Genomic DNA, 22304 nt, shown 5'->3' on the forward strand with positions numbered 1-22304 from the left:
AAAGGGCGCCCGGAAAATGTGGGAACGGCTAGAGAGCAGTAGTCCATCTAAGTACTCTGATTGGTCACCATGCGGCACGGGGGCGGGGCGTGAGCGATTTAATCCACTTTGACTGGACAAATTAGGGGGCGTGTTGGGGAATTTCCCACAAGGCGGAAGCACCCGAGCTCCCGGCAGAGCCCACCCACAGGCGGGCGGCCGCTGGGGGTCCAGAGGTGGCTGGGGCCATGGCTGGGGTCGCGTGCCTGGGGAAAACTGCGGACGCGGATGAATGGTGCGACAGCGGCCTGGGCTCTCTGGGTCCGGACGCAGCGGCTCCCGGAGGACCAGGACTGTCTTGGGCGCCCCTTGTCTTTGGTTACGTCACTGAGGATGGGGACACGTGAGTGAACCTTAGACTACCAAACGGAGCCCTAGAGTCCAGAGTCTGGATTTCCCTTTAGTCTTTGATCCCTGAGGTTTCCTAACCTTTTACTTCGAAGTTTGACTTCCGATGCTGGACTTCCCTTACCTCTAACCCCCAAATCCTAGTTTTTAACAATGCCAATCTCTTATCTAGCTTTGATTCTAACCCAGTGATTTCTGACCTTTCTTGAACTATGATTATCAGTTGCTGGAATCCACATTCTACCCACTGGTCCCAAAATCTGATTTGACCTTCTTGACCCTAGTCCTGACACTGTTATTAGAACCTTTGCTGGGGTTCCTTCTGACCTGTAACCTCCAAATATGATCTTTGATCCTTAGCTCCTGAGTTATGAACCTTAGACTTTGGTATCCAAAATTAATACTTTGTCTTTGTCTATAAGATCCTGTCCCCTGAGCGATGATCTTTGAATCTTAAATTCAAAGAGAGAGCGTAAGCACCATGAATACTGGGTTTCATCTGTTAAACAAATATTTCTCTCACATTGTCAAGTTCCTGGCCTTGTTTTAGGAGCTGGTGATAGGCAGTGAAGAAAACAGACGAAAACTTATGCCCTTGTGGAGCATAGATTTTAGTGGGGCTATATAGATAGAAAGACAGGAAGGAAGAAGAGAGAAAGACAGTCTTCTCAGAAAAAGACACTAGGAAAAAAAATAAAAGAAAGAAAAGACAGGAAGAAACAAAGACACACAGAAAGAAAGAAACAAAGACAAAAAGAAAAAGAAAAGGAAAGACAGTCAGAAGGTAGTAAGTGCTTTGTAGAAAAATAAAGCAGGAAAAGCAGGAAAATGAGGCAAGTAGAAAAACTGAGTGTCAGGGCATTCCAGGCAGAAGGAACCGCAGTTGTAAAGGCCCCAAGTGAGGGACTGTACTGGGGTTTTTGTCTGTTGTGTTTACTGCTGCGTCCCAGTGACTCATACAGTGCCTGACCCATAGGAGGCACTCAACAAACATTGACCTCAAAGACCCAGCTTTAGTTTCACGAATTAATTTTGGTTGTATTAGGTTTTTTTCCTTCTATTTCATTGGCCTCTGCTCTGACTTTTATTATTTCCTTTCTTCTGCTTCCTTTGGGTTTAATTTGTTCTTCTTTTTGTAATTTATTAAGGTGGAAGCTGAGGTTGTTGATTTGAGCACTTCTTTTTTTTCTAATATAGGTGTTGAGTGCGGTAAATTTCCTCCTGAGTACTGCTTAGCAATATCACAAATTCTGATACATTGTGTTTCATTTTCATCTAATTCAGTATTCTTTTTTTTTTTTTTTTGAGACAGATCTCACTCTGTTGCCCAGGCTAGAGTGAGTGCCGTGGCGTCAGCCTAACTCACAGCAACCTCAAACTCCTGGGCTCAAGCAATCCTCCTGTCTCAGCCTCCCAAGTAGCTGGGATTACAGGCATGTGCCACCATGCCCGGCTAATTTTTTCTATATATATTAGTTGGCCAATTAATTTCTTTCTATTTATAGTAGAGACTGGGTCTCGCTCTTGCTCAGGCTGGTTTCGAACTCCTGACCTCGAGCAATCCGCTCGCCTCAGCCTCCTAGAGTGCTAAGATCTTGCTGATGATTTTGTGTCTACGTGTTCTATCAATTATGGAGAGAGAGGTACTGAAATCTTCAACTATAATTGTGGATTTGTCTGTTTCTCCTTGTAGTTGTTCTATTAGATTTTGCTTTGTATACTTTTAAGCTCTGTTATTAGGGGCACAAATGTTTATGATTGCTACTTACTTTTATTATTGATTAATTGGATTTTTCTTTTTTTTTAGACAGAGTCTCACTCTGTTGCCGGGGCTAGAGTGCTATGGCATCAGCCTAGCTCACAGTAACCTCAAACTCTTGGGCTCAAATGATCCTCCTGCCTCAGCCTCCCGAGTAGCTGGGACTACAGGCATGTGCCACCATGCCCGGCTAATTTTTCCTATATATTTTTAGTTGTCCAGCTAATTTCTTTCTATTTTTAGTAGAGATGGGGTCTTGCTCTTGCTCAGGCTGGTCTTGGACTCCTGGGCTCAAGTGATCCTCCTGCCTCAGCCTCCTGAGTAGCTGGGACTACAGGCATGCTCCATGACACCCGGCTAATTTTTCTATTTCTTTTTTTAGTAAAGACTAATTTTTCTATTTTTAGTAGAGATGGGATCTTGCTCTTGCTCAGGCTCAGACTGGTCTCGAACTCCTGAGCTCAAGCAATCCTCCCGCCTCGGCCCCCAAGAGTGGTGCTGGGATTACAGGCGTGAGCCACTACACTGGCCAGAAATCTCACTTAATAAACATTGATTACACAAATTTCCTGAAGTAACTCTGACCTCTGATTCTCCCAGATAGCCGACAGCTGGTTTCAGAAGTGTGGTGATAATACCTAGCACACAGTAGGTGCTTCATGTTTATTGAATGAAGGAATGCACAAGGACTTGACCTCTGCCCTCTAACACCTGCCTCTGTCCCCAGGGCACTGCACTTGGCTGTGATTCATCAGCATGAACCTTTCCTGGATTTCCTCCTGAGCTTCTCAGCGGGAACGGAGTACCTGGACCTGCAGAATGACCTAGGCCAGGTAAGCCACTAGGGGACAGTGTGGGGCTTGGGTTCCAGGGTTCCCAGTGCTTTGCCTAACCTCACCCTCTGTTCCTGCAGACAGCCCTGCACCTGGCAGCCATCCTGGGGGAGGCATCTGTGGTGGAGAAGTTGTACGCAGCAGGCTCTAGGTTGTGCGTGGCAGAGCGTGGGGGTCACACAGCGCTGCACCTGGCCTGTCGTGTTGGGGCACATGGGTGCGCACGTGCACTGCTCCAGCCCCGCCCACGGCGCCCCAGGGAAGACCCTGACACTTACCTTGCTCAGGACCCTGACCATACCCCCCACGCCGACCACACCCGCGACACCGACCACACCCCTGTTGTCTTGTACCCTGAATCTGACTTGGAGAAGGAAGAAGAGGAGAGTGAGGAGGACTGGAAGCTGCAGCTGGAGGCTGAAAACTATGATGGTGAGGTCCCCGTTAGTGGGAAGGGCTCAGCCCCCAGGCAAAGCAAGAAAAGCTGGCTCTGGGCTCAGCTTCCCAGACTCAAGACCCAGGCCCTTGAGAAAACATACCTAGGCTTCAGGGACCCAGGCATCGGGACCAGGGACTTCCACTCAGGCCCCAGATTATTGAGAATTGACTATATGGGACCCAGAACCCCCACCTGAAGGTCCCAGACCACTTGGGGCCCAGAGCTGCCAGGACCCAGTTGCTGGGCCCAGGCTCCCCACCCAGGTCCCTACCGCACCCTGGACTAAGGAATGCAAAGCCCAGCCCCTCTGTGAATCTGTGACATAAGACCAGAGATTCAGGTCACCTGGCCCCAAGATCCAAGCCTCCCCCCCCAGAGACCCCAGGCACTTCACCTGTGAGCCCGAGACGTCCCCCGCCTAGGCACCTGAGGCGTAGGCATTTGGGACCCAGGTGCCTCTTTGATGTACCCAGGAATTAAGGAGCCAGGCCCCAAACCTGATCACTCTCAGGCTACCTCCCCCAGGATCGTGGCTCCGGGGGCCCGGGCCCCTCACCCCATCGTCCCACGCCACTCTATTCCCAGGGCACACCCCGCTCCACGTGGCCGTCATCCACAGAGACGCGGAGATGGTCCGGCTGCTCCGAGAAGCCGGAGCTGACCTCAACAAACCAGTGAGCCCCGCCCCAGGGGGAAGGCGGTGGGGAGAGGAGCGGGTTGTCCCCTCCTCAGACCTTCTGACCTCTCTGTGGCACCCACAGGAGCCCACGTGCGGCCGGAGCCCCCTGCACTTGGCAGTGGAGGCCCAGGCGGCCGATGTGCTGGAGCTTCTCCTGAGGGCAGGGGCGGACCCCGCTGCCCGCATGTACGGCGGCCGCACCCCGCTGGGCAGTGCCACGCTCCGGCCCAACCCCACCCTCGCCCGCCTCCTCCGCGCACATGGAGCCCCTGAGCCCGAGGATGAAGACGACAAGCCTGGCCCCAGCAGCAGCAGTAGTGACAGTGACAGCGACAGTGACAGCGACAGCAGGGATGAGGGCGTGAGTCAGGAGGACAAACGGACAAATGGGGCAGAGCAGCTGGCGGGGGGCGGGGGGGGTAAACGGGCAGGGGGGTAGCGGGAGGAGATAATTAGGCACCGCATTGAGACCCGTCTCGGGGCCAGGCTTGGGGTGGCTCACGCCTATAATCCTAGCACGCTGGGAGGCCGAGGCGGGCAGATTGCTTGACGTCAGGAGTTCAAAACCAGCCTGAGTAAGAGCGAGACCTTGTCTCTACTACAAATAGAAAGAAATAAATTGGCCAACTAATACATATAGAAAAAATTAGCCGGACATGGTGGCGCATGCCTGTAGTCCCAGCTACTCGGGAGGCTGAGGCAGGAGGATCGCTTGAGCCCAGGAGTTTGAGGTTGCTGTGAGCTAGGCTGACGCCACAGCACTCGCTCTAGCCTGGGCAACAAAGTGAGACTCTGTCTCAAAAAAAAAAGAGACTGACCTCGGGCTGCCACAGTTAGAGGACTCCGTCGGCAGCAGGAATGACATGGGGCAACAGTCAGGAGAGACCTGGACAGGGGTGGCGGGAACTTGGGCAGTGGCGGCCAATAAATTAAGGCAGTGGCAGAAGTGGGACTCAGGCAGGGGCAGAGAAAAGACCTTGGTCGCAGTGACCAGTGATCACAGGCGGTGATGAGTGTGAGCGCTGGGAGCGATTTTAGGGAGCAAGAGCTGGAGAACTCAGGCTGCGGGAGGACGACCCTGGGCGGCGGTGGGGGAAGACGTCGCCAGCAGTGCGGAGGGGTGCAGTTGCAGAACTCTGGCATCCAAGAACCTTGGGTGAAGCGTGGCGTTGAGTGGTGGGGCTGAGGAGTTTGGCTAGAGGCAGAGGGAAGGGTGCGGGAGAGACACGTCAAGTTGCTGCGGCACTGGAGTGGCGTCTGGGCTTGAGCTCCAGCCATAGCGGTGGGAGGACTTGGCCACGGGAGAAATGACCTTGACAATGGCGTCTGAGAGCTGGGAGCCGGGAAGTTGAACCAGGAGCCGGGGAACTCAGGTTTCAAGGCAAGGCCCAATTCTTAGGGTGTTGTGTAAGGACTTAGGCAGGGGGGCAAGGTGACGGCCCCCGAACAGCCACCTGAGCCCCTCTGCCTGGCCCCCTCTGCCCCCAGGATGAATACGACGACATCGTGGTCCACAGTGGCCGGAGCCAAACCCGGTTGCCTCCTACCTCCGCCTCGAAGCCTCTTCCGGACGACCCTGGCCCTGTCTGATTCGTTTTTAATATAGTTTCCCCTTAATAAAATCCCAGTTCTGACAACCAGAGATCAGACTGACGCTTGTGTCCCCAGTCCTCCGGTTTCTTCCGGAGGCCTGTCCCTCCAAAATCATGCTGCACACTCAGCCGAGGTGGTTTTTCTTTGTGCTTTATTCACTCAGAAGGGTGGGAGGGGGCTAGACGGACATGGGGTGTTTCCTGAGTCAGGTCTGAGCCCAGCCCCGCTACCCAGCTCAGATTCGTCCCCTCAGGCCGGGGTCTAAGTAAGGCACACCCTGCTCCCCACCTGTGCCAGGGTGCGGGCGGAGTAGGGTGCCAGGTGAGGCGGGGGCTTTGGGGCCAACAGTCCTAAGCCGCAGGGCGTGTCGGGAAGGAGGGGGCGGGGGTCAGCCCTCCCTCCTGAGCTGCTCCCCCAGCTTCTCCGTGGCCTCCTTCAGCGCGTCCCTCACGTGCTCCAGCTGCTCCACGTCATGTTCCTGCCGGGGTCAGAAACGGCTGGTCAGCACCCACCTTCCAAGGCAGGCCACCTCGCGGTCACCCTTGAATGAAGGCCATGTCAGTTCTCACAGTGGCAGCCAGCAGCAGTCGTCCCAGTCATCACGGGCTGCAGTGGTGACCGTGTTACCCCAGAAGAGGCACGTTGGCCAATGTGACCACAGCCAACAGCAGCAGCTCGGGACCAACAAAGGGGCCCAATTTGCATATCATGACCCACTTGTGACATGATGGCTCTTTTGGTTACTGCCACTGATCATGGTGACATCTTACTTTTCATGACCCAGCAACAGTGTCTGTCTATAGCCTAGCGACGCAGGCATGGTGCCACTTTTCTTGGTGGCCAACTTGTTTGCAGTAATAGTGGCTCTAGTTACTGCGGTCTCAGCGTGCAAACCTCCTTGGTCAAGAAAAGGCCTTGTGTGGATGTTGCTATCTAGTCCTGGTGTCACTTTTTTTTTTTTTTTTGGAGACAGTCTTGCTATGTTGCCTAGGCTGGACTTGAACCCTGGCCTCCAGCGGTCCTCCCACCTCAGCCTCCTGAGTCGCTGGGACTACAGGCAGGAGCCACTGTGCCCGGCTCCTGGGGTCAGTCTCAGTCACTATGATCCATGCGTGGTGGGTCTGGCTGTGTATGACCCAACACTGGTAGCGGTTTGGTGGCAACTCCATGGACCGTCTGGGTGACCCCAGGCTCTTACTGCCTGGGAGCGCCTCCCCCACTCACCTCCCTCTCCGAAGCCTCGTCCCTCTCCTCCTGCCTGGGCTCAGTCTCTGGCTGGCGGTGGCGGTGGTGGTGGCGGTGCGGCGAGTCCTCGGGCCTGTCTCCGCGCCACGGGCTGCGGCCCCCGCCCAGCACCTGCACGCCCTTCTCCTCTGCCTCGAACTGGGCCGTCTCCTCGTTGCTGGCCTTCTCTGCCACCCGCTTCTGGGGGCTCCCTCCACTCTCTAGATGCTGCTGCCACAGGTCCTCGAAGGTCTCCGTGGGTCCCCTCTTCTCCTCCTCCTCCTCCTCCTCCTGGCGGAGCCGGCTGTGGAGCTTTTCACCGACGGCCTGTTCCCGGACCTCAGACTTGTGTGTCCTCTCTGCCGTCTCCTCCTCTTCCTCGTCCCTCACCTCCTGGCTGGACCTGGTCTTCCCAGCCTCCTGCTTCTTGAAGTCCCCAACCAGCAGGCCTCTCTCCCCGGGGGACATGCAGCCGTGGGGCTCCGTGTCGCACATCGCTGGCGGAGAGAGGCGGATGTCGTCTGAGCGTCGATCGCACTGGGAAGCTGAGACCGCGAGGCGTTCCGGGCCCTGCCCGAGCTCCCACGGGGCTGCCCAGAACACCCCGTCCCTCTGCAGGGAGCCCCCAGGGTGGAGCTGGTGGCCCGGCTGGGTCAGGCGGGAACGCTGGGCAGTGCCACTAGCCCAGGCAAGAGGGCCCTTCCTGCAGGTGGCCCTGGGCTCGGGGCAGGACCTGGGCCCGGTCCTCCTCACCTTTGTGGAGCAGAGCCGTGCAGGGTCCTCTCTGGGCCTGGCCCAGCGCCAGCACCTCTGTGACCACCTCTGCCAGACAGCGGGTCAGCTGGGGGGCAGGGGTGAAGGGTCAGAGGTGAGGCTGAGGGCAGGGGAGGTGGGGAGACGGTGGCTGGAGGGTCAGAGGGGAGATGAGGATGGTGGGACAGGGAGGACAGGGCCCCTGGCTAGGGGTGGCAGGGCTAGGGGGCCACACTCCTCACCTCCTCCTTGGAGGGTCTGGGCGCCAAGGGAGCCGCGGTGGCTGTGGGAGGAAGGAGGAGGGGGCTGTGCTCGCGACCCTGGGCGCAGTCCCCGGTGCTGATCCCAGCTCCACCGGCGCCCCGCCCCCTCTCCAGCGCACCTGCCGCTTGCACCGTCCCCACCTGGAAGGCCGACCCCTGAGGTATCTAGCCCGACCCCGCGAGTGCACCGTCCCGTCCTTGTCGCCCGAGCCCCTCGGGCGTCAGACTCACCCGCCCCCAGCAGCAGCGCCAGCAGCAGGGGCAGCAGCAGCGCGGAGGGCCCGGGGCGCGGCATGGCGGGGCGTGCGGACCTGGACCGGGCGGCCTCGCTTTTTAACTCGCGCGGTGGCCCCCAGGGCAGGAAGTGACGTCACCGCCGCCCCCTCCCCGCTACGGCGGGCGACAGCTGCGGGGCGGCCGCCTGCCCAGGACCCTCAATTATTCATGAGCCCACGTGCAGCACGGGCTCCCCTCGAGGCGTCCCGCCGGGAGCGCGGCGCGCAGGGCGCTTCCCTCGGCAGACACGGGGTGTGCGGGGCTCACACCAGCTGCAGCCACTTGGCGGCGGGTCGACCTCAGCAACTCCTTCCCCTCCTGGGCCTCAGTTTCCCCATCGGGAGAGCGGTTCTCATAAAGCCACTTCCCTGGAAGTTGTGGTTGTCCTGAGTCCCAGCTCCACCACTTGCCACCCTGGGATGCTCCGAATGTTGCTTAGCTTCCCTAAGAGCTGTCCTCCGTGGGACAATAGGGTTGGTGACAATCTTTCCCACAGCCCCACAGTAAGGATGAAATAATGTGTGCATGGTGCTCGGGGCACTGCCTGGGGAACTGCACAGGCCAGAGCACCTCATTCCAGCAATTTCTGTCGAGCAGGTCCCTCTCCCAGACCCTGTCCTCTGGCAGCCATGCGAGCGTGGCCGTAGATCCCGAGTGCTGGGCGTTTTGCTCCAGCCAGGCTTCTCAGAGAAGGCCTCTCTGGGGAGGTGGCATTTGGGCTAAGGCCTGAGTGACAGAACGGAGGTCAGAAGACCAGATTTGGGGAAGAGCCCAAAGAAGGGGACTCTCAAGTGCAAAAGCGCAATCTGGAAGGAATTTGGAGAGTCAATGACAAGGCAGGTTGGGCAGTCCCAGCAAGAGAGGGGACAGGCTGAACAGAAAGGTGGTGGCAGATCACATGGGGCCTTGTGGGCCACAATGACTACTTTGTCCTCTACTCTGAGATGGAGCAGGGGAGGGACATGATCCAACCTGGGCACTCACGGGTCCCCCTGGCTGTGTGTGGGGGACAGGGAGCCAGAGAGGAGGCTTCTGCAACTACCCAAGTGGAGACAACACTGGACGGGACAGGGCAGGGCCCAGGAGAAGGCGATGGGCAGATTCTAGAAACGTCCCGAAGGTGGTGCTGCCAGGTTTTCTAATGACCTGGATGTGGCCCTGAGAAAAAAGTCAAGGACAGACAACCTGCCAGGCTGTGGCCTGAGCAAATGAGAAAGGACCCTGAAACCGGGGGGAAGAGCGGGTCGGCTGCCCTGAGTTTGAGACGCCCACTGGGCCCCGGCTGGAGCTGCCGAGGGGACAGCTGTGCGACCAGCTGGGGCCGAGGGTCAGTTAGAGGGAGCCACTGGAGGGTGACTCTGCCCTGGCTTGCCCCAGAGGAAAGGGAGAGGACTCAGCATGCTCTCAGCTCCCCTGGTGGCCCCAAAGCCATACTCCACGTGTGCTGGGTGTTGCTGGACACTTCCAGCCACAGACCCGTTGGTGACTTAGTGCCCGGAGCGGCTGCCCGGCACCTCCTGTGAAGCTGGGCAGGGCCATCTCCCTTGCTCCTGGATCCACAAAGGCCTTTGTTGTCACCATTTATTGGAGACTTTCTGCTTAGCGCTGAGGGAGGGAAGAAGGAAGGAGGGCTGCAGGCCTCTTCCTCTCCTTCTCCCATCCCCGGAACCTTCAAGTCCCCAGGTGTGTCCTGCATCACTGGGACCCCCAGTGACAGCACCAGTCAGCGACTGATCCTGAGGCAGCAGGGAAGCAGGAGAGGTGGACCCTGGAGTCCAGGGGTCCAGGTGTGGAGGTGACGTGAGGAAACCAGATGCCGGGGGGGGGGGCTCAGGAAAATGGGTCCCAGGTATCCAGGGTCTCCTGAGCTCCAGGACGTGGTGGCACCCGCTGGCCGCTGTGGCCGGGTTCTCAGCTGGCGGCGGGCTGGCCAGGGAGCCTGGGCTTCTGGGGCTGGTTGGGGCCGATGTACTGGAGAGGCGCGTGCGTGGGGGCCGTGATCCGATCGGTGCCGAGGTAGGGCTGGAGGGCGGGGGGCACGAGGACCGAGCCGTCCTGGGGACAGAGCAGGCCTCAGGACACTGCCACTGCCCCCGTCCCCTGTACCTCTGGGCGGGGCCCTTCGACCCCTCACCTTTTGCTGATTGCTCTCCAGGAGGGCGATGAGGAGGCGAGGGACGGCGCAGGCCGTGGCGTTCACCTGCGAGGGAGGCGAGCTGGAACCGGTTGCTGAGCCGGGTGGGCACCGGGGCTGGGTCTAGGGGAGGGGAGGCGGGGCAGGGGGCAGCGGTTGCGTGGGCCTCACCGTGTGGGCGAACTGCAGCTCCCCGGCCTCCGTCCGGAACATGATGTAGAGGCGGCGGCTCTGGAAGTCTGTGCAGTTGGAAGCGCTGGTGACCTGGGTGGGGGCGGGGGGGGGGGTCACGAGGATCAGCGGTGGGGGGCAGGCCCGTGTCCCACCCCGCGTCCCCCCGGGGCAGGGCTCACCTCTCCAAAGCGGCCTCGGCCTGGCATCCAGGCCTCGATGTCGAACTTGCGGTAGGCGGGCAGGCCCAGCTCCTGGGTGGGCATGTCCAGCACCCTGCGGCCAAGGACGAGGGCGCGGCCAAGGTCAGCGGGCGAGAGGAACGAGGTGGAAGAGGAGGAGGAAGAAACAGAGATGGTGGAAGAGAGGGTCACCAAATAAAGAGGAAAATGGCAGTAAAAAGGGAGGCGATGACAGTGGCAAAGGGAAGAGGTGGCGGGGACAGTGACGGAGAAGGCGGTACTGGGGGAGGAGGCCGAGGGGCTGACGGGGGGGGGGGGTAAGAGGCACGTGGCAGAGTCTGTGGGCCGTTCGCAATGGCCATTCTCACCTATAACAGCAGCACCCCCCGTATTTTTTGCAATGGGTCACCCAGAAAAGAAGTCCACGTTTCCCAGCCTCCCTTAAAAGCTACGCGGGACCGTCGAGGTGAGAAGGAAGCCGGGCTTGCAAGGCCCGTGCCTTCCCTTTCCCACCCTGCAGACGGGGCGGCGGCCTAGGCGCGGGGGCAGCGGGAGGGACGGGGCCTGGGTCCCCCCAGGCTGCTGACGTGTCTATTAGTCCCACAGAGGACGACAGACAGGAGATAGCCTGTGTTCCTTCCTCTGGTCCGCGCGCAGGAGAAAGCGGGTGGAGAAGGAGCAGGTGGTGAGGTCGATCCGGGTGGGGAGCACCTGGCCGGGCCCTCGTTCCCCCGGCCCCCCGCGCTGCCCCCCTCCACACCGGAAGTGCAGGCCCAGCTCCGCCAAGATCTCCATCTGAAGGGATACGAACTCCTCCAGCAACCGAGAGCTCTGCTCCAGACCCGGGCCCGTCACCCCAAACATCTCCACCTGGGCGGGGCAGGGCACAGGCGTCAGGAGGCTCCGAGCCGCCGGGGTGACCCGCCCCTGCCCAGCCGCACCGACCTTGGTGAAGTGGTGTACGCGGTACAGCCCCCACGGCTCCTTCCCTGTGTCCGTCTCCGCCCGGTAGCAGGTGCTGGCACAGACCATCCTGGCGGAGGGCAGGCGACACCAGTCAGGGAGGGGAGAGTGGACATCACAAGTGGGGACGAGGCCTAAGGAAACTGGGTGTCACCTGATTGGCAGGTCTCTGAAGGCCACGGAGTGGTCCCTGAAGTAGCCTAGGAACACAAGGGGCAGGCAACAGGGTCAGCCGGGGCTGCCATCGTGAGAACAGAGAGGCGTCCCCTCTAGTGAGTGCAGCCCCTGGTCGGGGCACGTGGCCAGACTGCCACTGTTCTGTTGTACAGTGAACAACCTGCACAACTGTACATGCTGGCCCTGGCGCTGCTGAGCTGTCCTGGGCAGGTAGCCACTCCCCCCCACAGGACGCTCCCAGTCGGCCCCCACAGTCCCTCCTGTTCTCCGCCCCACGCCGGTAGGAGCTCACCTGCAAGGCCCACCTCTGCCGTCCCAGCCAGGTTGAGGTCTTCGAAGCGGGAGGGGTCAATGTTGTAAATCTGGGATGGGTTGGCGTTTGGTGTCATCCCGCAGCCTTCCTGGGGGAGGCGGCCAGGCCACAGGGGTCAGTGCCTGGCCTCCCCGTTATGGCCCCTGGACCCAGCCTGGGGCAGGGGAAGCAGTGTCTCCCTGCCCCGGGCCCCCAGGACAGGGTCTGCCCCCAGGCGGACTCGGGGAGGGGGGCCTCACTCACGAACACAGCTCCTCGGAGGAGGTCTGGCACCGTCATGGGGGTGAAGCCCTGTGCGGGCAGGGAAGAGCGAGGAGCACGTTCACCCCACACAGCGAAGCCGGGGCTGTAGTTCACAGTGCAGATCTGACCGTCCCCTCCCTGCTTAAAGCCTCCCATGGCTCCCTAGTGACCTCAGGAAATGGCCGATGCCCCGTGCTATCAACTCCTGCCGAACCTTCCAGTTTCAATGGATGCCCGTTACCCAAATGCTCCCTTTATACAGGCGGGCAGTGGGTACAGTGGTGCGAGCGCAGGCTCTAGGGCCAGCTCCGCAGCTCACAGACTAGCTGTGAGGCCTGGGCTAATTCCCCCCCTCTCCCGGCCTCAATTCCCCCATCCCCAGTGGGGATAGTACTAGCTCCATCTCATGAAGTTGTCATAAGAATTAAATCTGTCAATACTACACGTAAAGCTCGGGAACAGTGACTAGAACAGAAGTCACACTCCAACCCCCAGTTTGAGCCCTCTGAGCCCAGCTTCAATGCCACCGCCTCCAGGTAGCCCTCCCGCCCTGGCCCATACCCGCTGGACGAGCTTGTTGAGTGTGAAGTTGACCAGGCCGTGCTGCAGGAGGGCCCCAGCCCCACGCAGGTAATAGGAGCGGTGGCCAGACACGTGGGACAGGCGCCTGGGAGACAGACAGACAGACAGACAGGAACACATGGACCAGGGCTGGTGGGGGAAAAGGGGACGCGAGAACCCCGGGGCAGAGGCCCAGCTGCCAGGCGGGCCGGGGCATCAAACATTCATGGCAGGTGCGGCCCTGGCATCGCCACATCCCGTGTGGGGCCGAAGGGGCAGGAGCGGCTGCCAGCTGTCGGGCGGGGTGGCGGGGCGGGGGGCTCACTTCTGCCGGATGATGTCGAGCTTCTCGCCAATTTCCAGGTGGCCCCGGGGTTGGAAGGAGAAGACTGGGTGTGGGTGAAAAGCAACAGGGTAAGAGGGGAAGAGAGAGACACGGGACAGAGAGAGACACACACACACAGAGCAGGAAGGAGAGACAGAAGACAGAGGCGGGGAGAGGGGAAGCAGGAAGAAAGAAAGGGAAAGAAGGACAGGGAAGGGGGGAAACAGGAGAGAGACAGGGAGAGGGAGGGAGAGAGGGTAGGGTAGAGGCAGAGATGGAACAGGACAGAGACAGGAGGACAGAGTTAGGCGAGGAGAGGAAGAGAGATGGGAAGAGAAGGAAACGCTACTAGCGGGGGAGACCAGGAATCAGAGCAAGAGGGGGACACGCACAGTCAGGGAGGAAAAGCCCAAGAGGGACAGGGACCAAAGCAAGGGAGTCAAAGACACACACACACACACACACACACACACACACACACACACACACACACACACGTGCAGCCCAGCCCGACACGGGGTCCCAGGCCCTGGGCTGTGGCCCACCTGGCTTGTCTCCGACCACGTGGAGCACTCGGGCCTGGCTCTCGTCCCCGACGGGCTGTGGGGAGAGGGCAGGCGTCAGGGGAAGGCAGCCCTAGGCGGCCCCGGTCTCCCCCCACCCCGAGCGGCTCTCACCACGTCCGGGTGGGTCTGGTTGGGCAGCCTCAGCGCCTGCTGGTAGAACTGTTCCTCGAGCTGGGTCTCCCTGGGGTACAGGAGGACAAGCTGCTTCCGGATCTCTCGGCCACGTGCCCGCAGACCCTGATACTGGGGGTCCTGGCGGTGGGATGAGCGGGTCAGCCGGGGGAGGGAGAGGCTCAGGGGTCCTTCGACCAGTCTGACCTTGATCCTTGCTGCCCGAGCCTCTGGGATGGACAACTGCTGCCTCCTCTTTTGGCCCGGCATCCTGCATTTCCTTTCGGGAACCTCCCTGACCCCCGCATGGCAGGTTCATGGGGACAAGACTCAGGCCTGGCCAACGGGAACATTCTACTGCCTTGGCCACAGTAGTGGGCTCAGAGTCAGGCACATGACCCAGGCTGCGCTTGTGAGACTTGGCCCCAAGTCGGGCTGGAGCTATCAAAGTGTGCTCGGTTCTGCTGTTTCCTTCCATGAGGGGAGGGAGCGGGTCTGGGAATGGGAGGGGAGCAGCCCCAGACATGGAGCCAGGACCTGGATCCCGCTGTACCTGAAGCCAGCTTTTTAGTTTCATGAATTAATATGATACAGCCTGTTTTTTTTTTTTTCCCTTAAACCTATTTGAGTTGTGTTTTCTGTCACCTACACTAGGGGAATCAGGGCTGACAGGATATCATCCCTGCCCACCCCCAACCCCCAACAGGACACCACCCCCCTGTAGTACCTGCTGCACTTGGCTGTTGTCCTGGTTTGCCTGGGAGAAAAGAGACAGCGGGGTGATTAGGATGATAAAGTTGAGCATGGGAAAGAGGACAAAAGAGCCAGGGATCTGCATGTCCTGCTCCACCAGTGCCTGGCTATGCCCCTCCACCACTCTGTGCCTCAGTTTCTCTGTCGGCAGAGCTAGGAGGTGAGATGACATAACAGTAACCACACCTGCAGCTCTGTTTATTAAGTGCCACCTCTGTGCCAGGGTCTGTGTGGAGGGCCCGCATATGACCTCATTTCTTCAAACCCACTCTGAGCTTGGCATGAATGTGAACCCTGTTTGCAGATGAGAAAACTGAGGCTGGGGGAAGCAGTCTGTGAGCGTGTGTTTGGAGGCCTGCAAACAAGGGTTTTTGACGTTCTGAACCTTCTACGATCCTGGGCAGCAGGGAGAATTGGGCAGATCTAAGTGCTGGCCATCTACTGGCTGTGTGTCCTTGGGCAAATCTCTGTCCCTCTCTGAGCCTCAGTGTGCCCACCTGGGAAGTGGGATGATACCAGGACCTCCCTGGCAGGGCTGTTGCGTCGCCTCCCCGAGATGAGTGAGCGCTCACTGAACGTTAACTGAGCGATTGCACTGTTTCTCGGGGCGGCCTGTGATGACGATGGCCTGGGTGTGGCACACAGTATGTGACTGGGAGACGCAATTATTAGCAGGGAGGCCTTCGAGCAGAGCGGAGAAAGAGCAACCCAAAAGCCTGGGTGTGTTTCCTGCCTTACCCACTTCCTGGCTGTGAGACTTGAGCATGTTTTAACCTCTTGGGGCCTCAGTTTCCCCAGCTGCATGTAAGACAGTGTTTGTATTGATGCTGTGTCACAATATTGTTGCAAGGATCAGGAACATGACACACAGCAACTGCTACATAAATGTCAGTTATTGTTTTTATGATTGTTTTTAAACCCTCCAGGGCAGATGCTGTTGGTTGTTGAACCCACAAGCTCCCTCCTTCCTCCTGCTCCGCAGAACCTGGCTCTGTTCTCCCTTCCCAGGCAGCCTGTCATTCAGGGAAACTGGGCCCTGGGGCGTGAGGGTGGCCTTTGAGTGGCCCAAAGCCAGCTGCAGTGACTCCACTCCTCTTGCTGATGACCAGCGTGGGGTGGGGCGTCTGGGCCCAGGAGACACGAGGAGACTGCTGGACACTTAAGGAAGGGTCTCCTTGCTTCTCCCTGCTCTTGAAAAAGACACTCAAGCCAGAGAAGTCCCTGTTTTCTGCCTCTGACAGAGTCGAGCAAGGAGATGCAGCCGTCTTGAAACTGTGACAGGGGAAACTGAGGTCAGAGCAGTGCAGTGAAGTCGCTGGTGTAGACAGCAGGAAAGAGCCCAGCTTGGGGAAGCTGGGGAGAGCTGGTACTTAATCACCCCCGGGAATGCTGGGGCCGTGGCCGGCTTGTTCTGTGAGCCAGTACACGTCCATATTGTTCAAGCTCCTTTTTTTTTTTTTTTTGAGACAGAGTCTCACTTTGTTGCCCAGGCTAGAGTGAGTGCCGTGGCATCAGCCTAGCTCACAGCAACCTCAATCTCCTGGGCTCAAGCGATCCTCCTGCCTCAGCCTCCCGAGTAGCTGGGACTGCAGGCATGCGCCACCACGCCCGGCTAATTTTTTTTTGTATATATATTTTTAGTTGGTCAATTAATTTCTTCCTATGTTTAGTAGAGACGGGGTCTTGTTCTTGCTCAGGCTGGTTTCGAACTCCTGACCTCGAGCAATCCTCCGGCCTCGGCCTCCCAGAGTGCTAGGATTACAGGCGTGAGCCACCGCGCCCGGCCTCAAGCTCCTTAAATCGGGTTTTCTGTTACCTGCACACGACGCCTCCTCGCTACCACTCCCCACACATAGGACCCCCGTGCTCACCACCAGGGCCCGCACTGCCTCGCTCACAGCCCCCTTCTCTTCCTCCAGGCTCCGGATCTGTTCCCGCAGCTCCCTCAGCTCCTGCCATGTCGAGATCTGGGGGAGGACACAGGAAGGAAAGATGTGAAGCTGGCACCACTCCTACCTTCTTACTGGAGCCTCACCCACAGGTCACCTGGACCTCGGGCCGGGTGAGGTAGAGACCCCTTGCTGGCCCCCCGTGGCCATTCTCTTCCTCCTTCCCTTCAGCACTAGAACTCCCTGAAGTTTAGCTGGGCACACTGCTGCCCAGAGTTCAGACACATTTCCCAGCCTCCCTTGCAGCTACCTGCGCTCATGTGACCAAGACCGACCAATGGACAGGACTGGAGGTGGTTAGGTGTGACTGTGTCTCTTGGGTCACCTCCAAAAAGATAAGCCCCCATCCTGGACTTTCTTTCTCACTCTTCTTGGACTGGACATTGGACCCTGAGGAGAGCTGAAACCTATAGAAGTGAATCCAAGGATTGGGCTACAAGCCATTGGTGAGTGCTGTGGACTGAGTGTTTGTGTCCCCCTCCAATTCATACGTTGAAATCCTCACCTCCCACAAGGTGATGGCATTAGGAGGCAGAGCCTTTGGGACATGATTAGGTCATCAGGGTGGAGCCCCCATGAATGGGATTAGTGTCCTTATAAAAGAGACCCTAGAGAGCTCCCTCCCCCTTCCACCATGTGAGGATATAGTGAGAAGATAGACTAGGAACTAGAAAGCCGGTCCCCACCAGAAGCCAGATTCACCAGCACCTTGATCTGGGACTTCCAGCCTCCAGAACTGTGAGAAATAAATTTCTGTTGCTTATAAGCCACCCAGTCTACGATATTCTGTTTTAGCAGCCTGAATAGATTAAGGCAGTGGGTTATAAATTAATTTAGAGTCTCTAAACTAGCACTCTAACAAACTGTGGTTGGAGCACAGAGGGCAATGGCTTACAGTCTAGCAAGTTCCTAGAGCACAGTAAGTGCCCAGCGAGCACTATGAAACGGGCGCATAGCGGATGTCTAGGACACGGGAGAGAGTCCTGGCATATAGTAGGACCTTAGCACTCAGGAGACAACTGGCAGATAAATGGGAGCCTTGCACAAGACGTTGGCTTAACATAGGAACTAAAATTCCTGCAATAAGTTCGCCCTCTGCTGGAGCACATTTTGCAAATTCAGTTTTCCCAGTAAATCAAGCAGCCCGCGCCCGGTCCCGGCCCGCGCACGCGCACTCACGATCGCGGGCAGGTCGGCGGGCCGCAGCTCCCCCTTGCGGAGCTCCAGGGCGCGCGCGGCCTCTTCTGGGCATGCGCATAGCAGCTCCATGTCCAGGTGAGGCAGTGCGCTGTAGCCCTCGCGCGCGTGCTCGTACAGGAGGTTCTGGCTTCGTCTCTCTGTAGCGAAACTTCTCCTGGGGCTCTGGTTGCAGACGCAGCCTCCCCGGGGCCGGAGTCCCCGACGAGCCAGCAAAGGCCACAAGCGCCGCGCCATGGACGCAGCCATGTTGGACCGCGGACAAGAAAGCGCGCACCTCTCGCCCCGCCCACTTCGCGTTTAGACCAATCGCAAAGCAGTCGTCCCCTGGAAGGGGTATGCCCTTCCTGGGCTCAAAAGCAGTTCAATGAGAAAAGTTGACCGAGATAGACTCTGTCGTTGCCCAATCGTCGTCTGTGTCCCGCCCCCTCCGTGACGTAAAGGCGGAGCCAGCCAATTCCTGCTCGGTTAATCCCCGGAAGTGGATAGAGGCGGGATTTGGCGTGTCTGCGATCTGACCGCTACGGTCAGTGAGGTCGGTGGGGTGCTTGGGTCCTCCAAACCTCCCTGCCCCTTGCCTGGTTTCTTCTTTCCTCCCGTATGCGGGCGAAGGCAGTTGGGTCCCCGGGAGCCTGCTCAGAGCGAGGGTAAATTTACAGAGGGACTTTCTGTGAGCAGCATGAGGGGCTGTGGTAAGACCTGTAGAGAGGAACTTCCTTGATTTAACCCAGAAGGATCTGAGAGAGGGACGGAGAGAATTTAGATCCTCGACTGACCACGGCCACTTTTTTCTCTCCCTTTCTGAATCTCTTATCCCCTAGCATCGGGACGCTCCAGGAGGCGGGATGTCCTGGTCTGGCCTTCTCCGTGGCCTCAACACGACCCTTAGTGGTGGTAAGTCGGGGACTTGGGATTCAGGGACGAGGCTGGATGAGGGTTATCCCCTCTGGGACTTGTGTGCCTCTGCCGAAGCTGCGAGGGAATCGGGGCTTTTAAATCCGGATACACGATGGGTTTTTGGCAGAAGTCAAGCTGCAAGATCATGAGGTGGGAAGTAGATGCATTGAGGGCCTTTGTGATTCAAGCGGAGTTTGGGTCAATTATTTATATCCTTAGCAAGTGCTTATTAAATAACTCTCGTGGATGAGACATCCCAGCAAGGCATTCTGGTCATTCATTCAGCTGATATTTTTCAGGAGCCGTGTATGTGTCAGGCATTGAAGGGCAGCTTTAGTTATGCTTACTCTTTCAGACATCAGAGTCTTCTCACAGCCATGCCCTGTGTGAGGTATTTCAATCTTTGATTCTGCAAACCTTTTTTTTTTTTTTTTTTTTTGAGACAGAGTCTCGCTTTGTTGCCCAGGCTAGAGTGAGTGCCGTGGCGTCAGCCTAGCTCACAGCAACCTCAAACTCCTGGGCTCAAGTGATCCTTCTGCCTCAGCCTCCCGGGTAGCTGGGACTACAGGCATGCGCCACCATGCCCGGCTAATTTTTTATATATATATCAGTTGGCCAATTAATTTCTTTCTATTTATAGTAGAGACGGGGTCTCGCTCTTGCTCAGGCTGGTTTTGAACTCCTGACCTTGAGCAATCCGCCCGCCTCGGCCTCCCAAGAGCTAGGATTACAGGCGTGAGCCACAGCGCCCGGCCTGCAAACCTTTATTAAGCACCTTCTAATTGCCAGTCACCAAGGATCACAAGAATGGGCAAGACAGGAGTCAGGACTAGCTTGACGTGCAGTATTTCATGGTAGCCTCACAGATGGCGCTCAAGAAGGAGATAAGAGCATGATGCCTCTGATGCAGAAGAGGAAACTGAGGCACTGAGAGGCCAAGAGTCATGTTCAAGGCAGAGACAGACTTCTAGGAATGTCTCATGTGTTTTGAGAATTCTGCTGTAACTCTAGGTGAAAAGAGACATGGGAATGGACAACAGGGCAGGGCCTGCCCTGGATGTGGAGGGGAGCGTGAAGTTGGGGTGCTGAAAGATCATCCATGCTAGTGACAGAGACAAGTAGGAAGGAGATAGATGGATGACACTATAAGCTCAAAGCCCAAGAGCTTGGGCAGGACCCAGGGCTGCCTCATCGCTGCTTTGTCTCTATTACTGGGGCCAAGACACAGTACATGCTCAATGGCTGTTTGTTACAGATAATCTTCTTACACCCAACATCCACTCCATGAACAAATCCTCTTGGTCTGCCTTGAAGATCTATCTCCCTCCCCCACACCCCCAATCTGCCTTTCCTCTCAGTATGCTGCAGCACACTGATGTCTTTTCTGTTGGTGTTTTTGGGGTCACAAGGTGAACAAGGGGGCGAGGGGGGAGCTGAGGTCAGGGAAGTAACAGGGGCAGATCAGGTGGGGCCCTGTAGGCCATGGGACAGCTTTATTCCTCACTCTGAGTGTGGGGAGCCCTGCAAGGGTTCTGAGCAGGGGAGGGACGTGACCTGACTCAGTTGCATGTAAGGGGGACAGACTGCAGAAGCAGGGAGACATGGGAGGAGGAGGGTGCGATAGCCTAGCAGGAGACAAGGATGGGGACAGGACTAAGGTGGGCAGAGTGGCAGAGGGACAGAGGGAGAGGAGGTGGATTCTGATTAACACTGAAGGTTGAGCTGACAAGATCTGCTCACAGATTGGATGTGGGTTTGAGAGGGAGTGACTCCTCCCAGGAGCACTGCACAAGGTTGCCATGGGGATGGCAGGAGTTGATATATGTTCAATGCATAGAATGTCACTCAATGCCGCGTGAGTGCTCCTGTTCACTTTCATTATTATTTTTAACACCATTAAAATTAACGCCTTCCTTGAAGAATAAAATGTATTAATTCATGTAAAATGCTTCAAACAAAACCTGACACGTGGCTGCTCAATAAATGTTAGCTGTTATTACTATTGTCTGCAAATACCCCTCGATGTATTGGAACAATGCCTAGAACACCGGAAGTGACTTGGTAGTACTATCACCTGTTTGCTGGGATAACGCCCTTCCACCCTCCCGGTTTTGTCTCTCCAGCCCTACCCCTGGCTGCCCGGCTCTGGGCCACCCGCTCCATGGCTACCCTGAACCAGATGCATCGCCTGGGGCGTCCCAAGCGGCCGCCTCCGAAGCTGGGCCCCACAGAGGGCCGGCCACAGCTGAAGGGCGTGGTTCTGCGCACGTTCATCCGCAAGCCCAAGAAGCCCAACTCGGCCAACCGCAAGTGCTGCCGCGTGCGGCTCAGCACGGGCCGCGAGGCCGTCTGCTTTATCCCCGGGGAGGGCCACAGCCTGCAGGAGCACCACGTCGTCCTTGTGCAGGGTGGCCGCACCCAGGACCTGCCGGGTGTCAAGCTCACTGTTGTGCGTGGCAAGTACGACTGTGGCCACGTGCAGAAGAGGAAGTGACTGCTGGGGGCACAGTGGCTGGGGTACCCCTACAGGACAAGAACCTTTCTCTCCGGGCTCCAGCAGGGTCCTTGCAAGCTGGATCTCTTGGCTCTAGAGGCAGCCACGCCTGGATCAAGTCCTGGCTCTGCCTGCTCCGTCACGGCCACCATTAGCCCATAGGAGGCCTGGGGGTGAAAAATGCGCCTTTCTGTCCACACCCTTGGCTTCTGGGTTTAGAGTGTTGACATGAGGGGCCTCTTCTGCTGGGACAAGAGGCTGTACTGTCGTCTGCTGGGAAGGGGTTGTAATAAACACAGATCCCTACAGTTGATGTGATTGTCCCCAGTGTTTGCCCTCAGTGTGGTTGTGGCAGCTGACACCCCCTTTGGTCTTCAGTTCCGCCTGCAGAAAACAGCTCCATTGGCAGTATCTCCTTTGTTCTGTTTGGTGAAGATTAAATTAGAGGCTCTATTTTAGGCTTTGCAGTTGGGCGACACTGAGGCCCAGTTCCCTGTCCTGTAGGCTATGAGGTCTGGGCACATCAGTCCTGCCCTTAAGCTTGGTCATCTGAGGAATGGTGGCAGTTGTAATGTTGATATTGAAGGGGTGTTGAAAGGATCAAATGGGGTGTGCTGTTATCAGACTCACACACACCCAGGTTCAAATCCTGGCTCGACCTCTTAATTGCTCCGTGGCCTGGCTGTATTGGTTCCCCCTCTGGGCCTCAGTTTCCTCCCTTGGAAAATGGCATTGATAGCAATACTGACCTCACACGATCACGTTAGATTTTAAGATGTGGGAGCCGAGCTTATATCATTCGGCTCCGGACCAAGACCCTCCTCGCCTCCTTACTGCTGGGTGATCTTGGGCTGGTCACTTGGGCTCTGAGCCTTGACTAAGTGGCATTGGTACGAGTGCCTGCCTGCGAGGAGCTGAGGGACCACTGAGAACCGTGCACCATAGCTGTCTCGCTTCTGGAAGCCGTTTCCTGCACAGCGCTCAGCACTCCCTCCTGAAATTCTCATGACTGCCAATGTGAGACCACAAGGTCTAATGGGACCAGCGCTGGAGGCAGACAAA

At 57.6% G+C, this 22304-nt stretch overlaps 4 protein-coding genes across 7 annotated transcripts; 2 read left to right on the top strand and 2 right to left on the bottom strand.

Annotated features, from left to right (window-relative positions):
* Window positions 1–93: 93 nt before the first annotated feature.
* Window positions 94–5739, top strand: NFKBIB (NFKB inhibitor beta). The gene is made up of 6 exons (XM_012774674.3): window positions 94–382; window positions 2874–2979; window positions 3060–3411; window positions 4004–4092; window positions 4180–4458; window positions 5586–5739. Exons 1-6 carry the CDS (start codon window positions 228–230, stop codon window positions 5685–5687), a joined length of 1083 nt encoding a protein of 360 aa, XP_012630128.1. The 5' UTR covers window positions 94–227; the 3' UTR covers window positions 5688–5739.
* Window positions 5727–8264, bottom strand: CCER2 (coiled-coil glutamate rich protein 2). The gene is made up of 5 exons (XM_012774678.3): window positions 8162–8264; window positions 7910–7950; window positions 7668–7755; window positions 6915–7411; window positions 5727–6168 (listed from the first exon to the last, which is right to left on the bottom strand). The coding sequence occupies exons 1-5, from the start codon at window positions 8223–8225 to the stop codon at window positions 6079–6081; spliced, it is 780 nt and encodes a 259-aa protein (XP_012630132.2). The 5' UTR covers window positions 8226–8264; the 3' UTR covers window positions 5727–6078.
* Window positions 8265–9773: 1509 nt separating this feature from the next.
* On the bottom strand, window positions 9774–18131 carry SARS2 (seryl-tRNA synthetase 2, mitochondrial). Its single transcript, XM_012774659.3, has 16 exons — window positions 17834–18131; window positions 16577–16672; window positions 14680–14709; window positions 13953–14093; window positions 13821–13875; window positions 13276–13339; window positions 12951–13056; window positions 12390–12437; window positions 12126–12234; window positions 11811–11856; window positions 11639–11726; window positions 11454–11563; window positions 10694–10787; window positions 10512–10604; window positions 10341–10406; window positions 9774–10261 (listed from the first exon to the last, which is right to left on the bottom strand). Exons 1-16 carry the CDS (start codon window positions 18098–18100, stop codon window positions 10118–10120), a joined length of 1557 nt encoding a protein of 518 aa, XP_012630113.1. The 5' UTR covers window positions 18101–18131; the 3' UTR covers window positions 9774–10117.
* A 170-nt stretch (window positions 18132–18301) lies between these two features.
* MRPS12 (mitochondrial ribosomal protein S12) lies at window positions 18302–21553 on the top strand. 4 transcript variants are annotated; one of them, XM_012774679.2, is made up of 3 exons: window positions 18302–18386; window positions 18673–18745; window positions 20872–21553. In XM_012774679.2, exons 2-3 carry the CDS (start codon window positions 18697–18699, stop codon window positions 21240–21242), a joined length of 420 nt encoding a protein of 139 aa, XP_012630133.1. In that variant the 5' UTR covers window positions 18302–18386; window positions 18673–18696; the 3' UTR covers window positions 21243–21553. The 4 variants fall into 4 exon arrangements, with proteins under 4 accessions (XP_012630133.1, XP_012630134.1, XP_075849183.1 ...); XM_012774680.2 differs by having other exon boundaries at window positions 18331–18377; XM_075993068.1 differs by having other exon boundaries at window positions 18374–18543.
* The last annotated feature ends 751 nt before the right edge of the window (window positions 21554–22304 follow it).

Source organism: Microcebus murinus, chromosome 16 (assembly GCF_040939455.1).
Source record: "Microcebus murinus isolate Inina chromosome 16, M.murinus_Inina_mat1.0, whole genome shotgun sequence".
In the NCBI taxonomy this organism is placed as follows: domain Eukaryota; kingdom Metazoa; phylum Chordata; class Mammalia; order Primates; family Cheirogaleidae; genus Microcebus; species Microcebus murinus.